Raw genomic sequence first — 3,333 nt, forward strand, 5'->3', positions numbered from 1 at the left:
GGGTGGGTTGGTATGTGTGTGCCTATGAACGTATATGTATGTACATGTGTGTAAGTGTGGTGTGTGTGGTGTGTATTCAAGTGTGTGTATGTGTGTGTTTACGTTTTACAAACATAACATTATGTATTGTTTATTTGTTAAGTGATTGATTCTTCCACCTCAGATTCAACTTCCGAAAACAACGAAAGAGAAGCCAAAGAGCGCAGCATACGAGGCGGTGAATCTGTTACAGCGATACGGAAGCAAGTTCACCACGAAGGTATGTCATAATAGATAGAATTTTGCTATCCTAGAATTACAAAGCTCTATCTGACTTTTTTGCCGTTTTCAGTTACTAAGAACATGAGACCATTATGGAAAAAAGGGCAATAAACGCGACTGCACAACATATAGAGGCATCTCATTGTGAAGCCACTCAGGAATAATGTATGCAAAGATACTAGAGCAGCGCATAAGATTTATTGTAGAGAGAAATCTGAGCAAAGCTCAGTTTGGATTCGAAAATGAAGGGGATGCACGGATGCCGTATTCGCATTACGACAGATATGCGAGAAAAAAATCGAACACAACAAAGAATCCCACATCGTCTTTATAGACCGGAAGAAGGCTCTTGACAGAGTAAACAATGCAAGACTCTGGAAGACACTCGAAAAGTATGGCGTCAGAAGACAAATGTTAGATAATGTTCAGAGCTCTATATACCAACAGCAGAAGTTCAGTAAGAACGAAGGAAGGCAATACAGACTGGCCCAAAGTAAGATCTGGAGTACGACAGGGATGCGTTCTATCTCCCCTCCTGTTTATAATACATGTATATAGGGACAAATTAACGCAAGACGCTAACCAAATCCAAGAAAGCCTAAATGAATTTCTGTTCGCAGACGACCAATGTCTGATTCATCATGACCAACAAAGCCTCCAAAATCACACTACCGAACTCAACAACACCCGAGAGAAATTCAACATGAAAATAAGCACATCAAAAACAGAAGTTATGAAAGTGAGCCGAAACCATAGTCCCCTGAACATCCATGTCAATAGTAAACAACTGAAACAGGTGAAGGAGTTTAAATGTCTTGGCAGCACTTTTTCTGAAAACGGGTCCATAGACTGAGAAGTAAAAATGCGAACTCAAAAAGCCAACGCTGTCACCTACCAGCTCGCACCTCTCCTATCTCATCCAAACATCTCCTTGGACACAAAAAGACAGCTTATCACCTCAATATTCATACCAACATTATGTTATCAATGCCAGACCTGGACCTAAATTATGCAAAACCCATGAAAGCAAAGTCAACGCTTGCGAAATGAAATGTCTCCGCAAAACCCTTAACATCACAAGACGAGACAGGCAGAGAAATGAAGAAGTAAGAGCAGCTATCGGCACTGAGTCCTGCCTGCGTTACATAGAAAGACAGAGGATAAAATGGTTTGGCCACCTGTTACGCATGTCACCTGACCAGCCAGCCTTGAGAGTCTACAACACCAAGCACTCAGGCTATAAAGGAAGAGGAAGGCCACGCAAAAGGTGGATCGAGGGTGTCAAGGAAACCCTAAGAAAACATAACATCACAACTGAAAGAGCATCGGAGCTCGCCAACCATAGAAAACTGCATCTCCCCTCGACGCTTAACGGCAACAGAGGAGGAAAAAGAAAAGTAAAAGTAAGTAAGAACATGAGATTTAAAAAAGAAACAAACGTGTCACAACGCGGTGGATTCGGGCGCTCGTCAATTTTTGAGCATGTAGAGTTATTTGTGTCATCTTAAAGCTTGTTCATTTATATATCTCTGGATGAAAAAAATACTCATCTGTCTGTAATAGAAATCAAGATATTAGCAATTGAAAGAAGAAGGATCACCTGATTTCAGAGGTAAAATAAGGGAGAAAATGACCACCAAAGCCTGGTACTTTCCAATGCTTTACAGTTCTTGGAAACTGGAAATGTACCTTTTTGTGCCTGTAATTAAAGTTTTTCAGTAAATTCCACACAGAAATGTGTTTTTTAATGGGCATGAAAGGTGTTGAGCCAAAAAACAAAAATTCGATAAAAAATTTACAAACCTGCGGGAAAATGCCAGCGTCTTCACTTTCATTATTTTGATGAGCGCCTGATTTCACCACGCTGCCTCACAAATGGTCATCTGTTCTATCCAAATCTTAAGATTATTCGGAGTTGTTTTCAAGATATTTAACGAATTGCATTTAAAAAAGCTTGACATGATGTGAAACTCAAATCTTTGACGTCTTAAAATTAGGTACTGAGCAGATAGAACTTTATAATTCTGAGGTTGCATAGCGCAAATTCCCTCTCAACAGCAAGCTCTGTGCGCTTAACAATCTATATTATTACCCCAGCAGACCTGATAGCATTCTGAAACAAATCTCAACTTCCTGGGAACCATACTGTGCAAGCTGCCATTAAAGGTGCTAAAGCACTAACATACTGACAAGATTTTTCGCTGTCAATGGCCGGGTACTCATTCACACTTGGCTTCAGTGAGTAGAATTCGTGTAAAGTGCCCTTCCCATGTACGCAACGTCGGACCTGAGGCTCGAACCCCCAAACTCGCGATGTCACGATTACAAATCCGGTAACCTGACCACTAGACCACCGACGCCACTATTATGTGAGGGTTTTGGCTGCTTACTGTGACAGTGACCACAATAAATAAAATAAAAAGGGTTTGTTTTGTTTTGCCTTCTCTTTGAAAAGATTGTTCTTTTTAGCTTTTCCAGCGGTTGGACGTTACTTCTCAGACCTTTCTGTGATTAAGAAAAAACCCACTTTGTTTATCCCCTTTTTTTCGCCCCCCCCCCTCCCCCCAGGGTAGTCCCCTGCTTGTTCCACTTAAAAAGCATTTCACTGGATGATGATGATGATGATGATGATGATGATGATGATGTAGGAAAAAGGGGAGGGGGGTTGGGTATAACAGCAGTGTTGATGACAAACGCGGCGACGACAGTTACTGCAATGGGGATAATGACAACAATGCCGATGAAGACGATGGTTACCATTTCTTGGTTGACGATAAAAGGAAAAAAAGTGAGAATGGTTATCTGTTTTCCCAGGACGGCTGGACACTGCTGCACCGCTCCGCCACGTCTACCCCTGCCCACATATACGTCATGGCCAGCAACGGGGTACCTGTTAACGTTCAGAACTCGGTGAGTGTTTTGAGAGGGTGGCAAAAGTAGGAACATAAAAAGATATGGGACGAGGAGGGAGGGGTTAGAAATGAACTTAAAGGTTTGTTGTTTGGGTTTTTGTTTTTTTGTTGTTGTTTTTTTGGGGGGGTTGTTCTGTTTGTTTGTTTCTTTTGGTTTTTT

General features: G+C 41.5%; 1 protein-coding gene across 1 annotated transcript in view; it reads left to right on the plus strand.

Annotated features, from left to right (window-relative positions):
* The window catches only part of LOC101853572 (serine/threonine-protein phosphatase 6 regulatory ankyrin repeat subunit A), a gene marked incomplete in the record, with an annotated part of 36,298 nt that overhangs the window by 5,098 nt on the left and 27,867 nt on the right, over positions 1–3,333 (plus strand). Inside the window, 2 exon segments of the mRNA XM_013085694.2 lie at positions 164–259; positions 3,076–3,171. Of these exon segments, the coding sequence (XP_012941148.1) occupies positions 164–259; positions 3,076–3,171 (192 nt within the window).

This window comes from Aplysia californica, unplaced genomic scaffold, assembly GCF_000002075.1.
Source record: "Aplysia californica isolate F4 #8 unplaced genomic scaffold, AplCal3.0 scaffold00398, whole genome shotgun sequence".
Classification (NCBI taxonomy): domain Eukaryota; kingdom Metazoa; phylum Mollusca; class Gastropoda; order Aplysiida; family Aplysiidae; genus Aplysia; species Aplysia californica.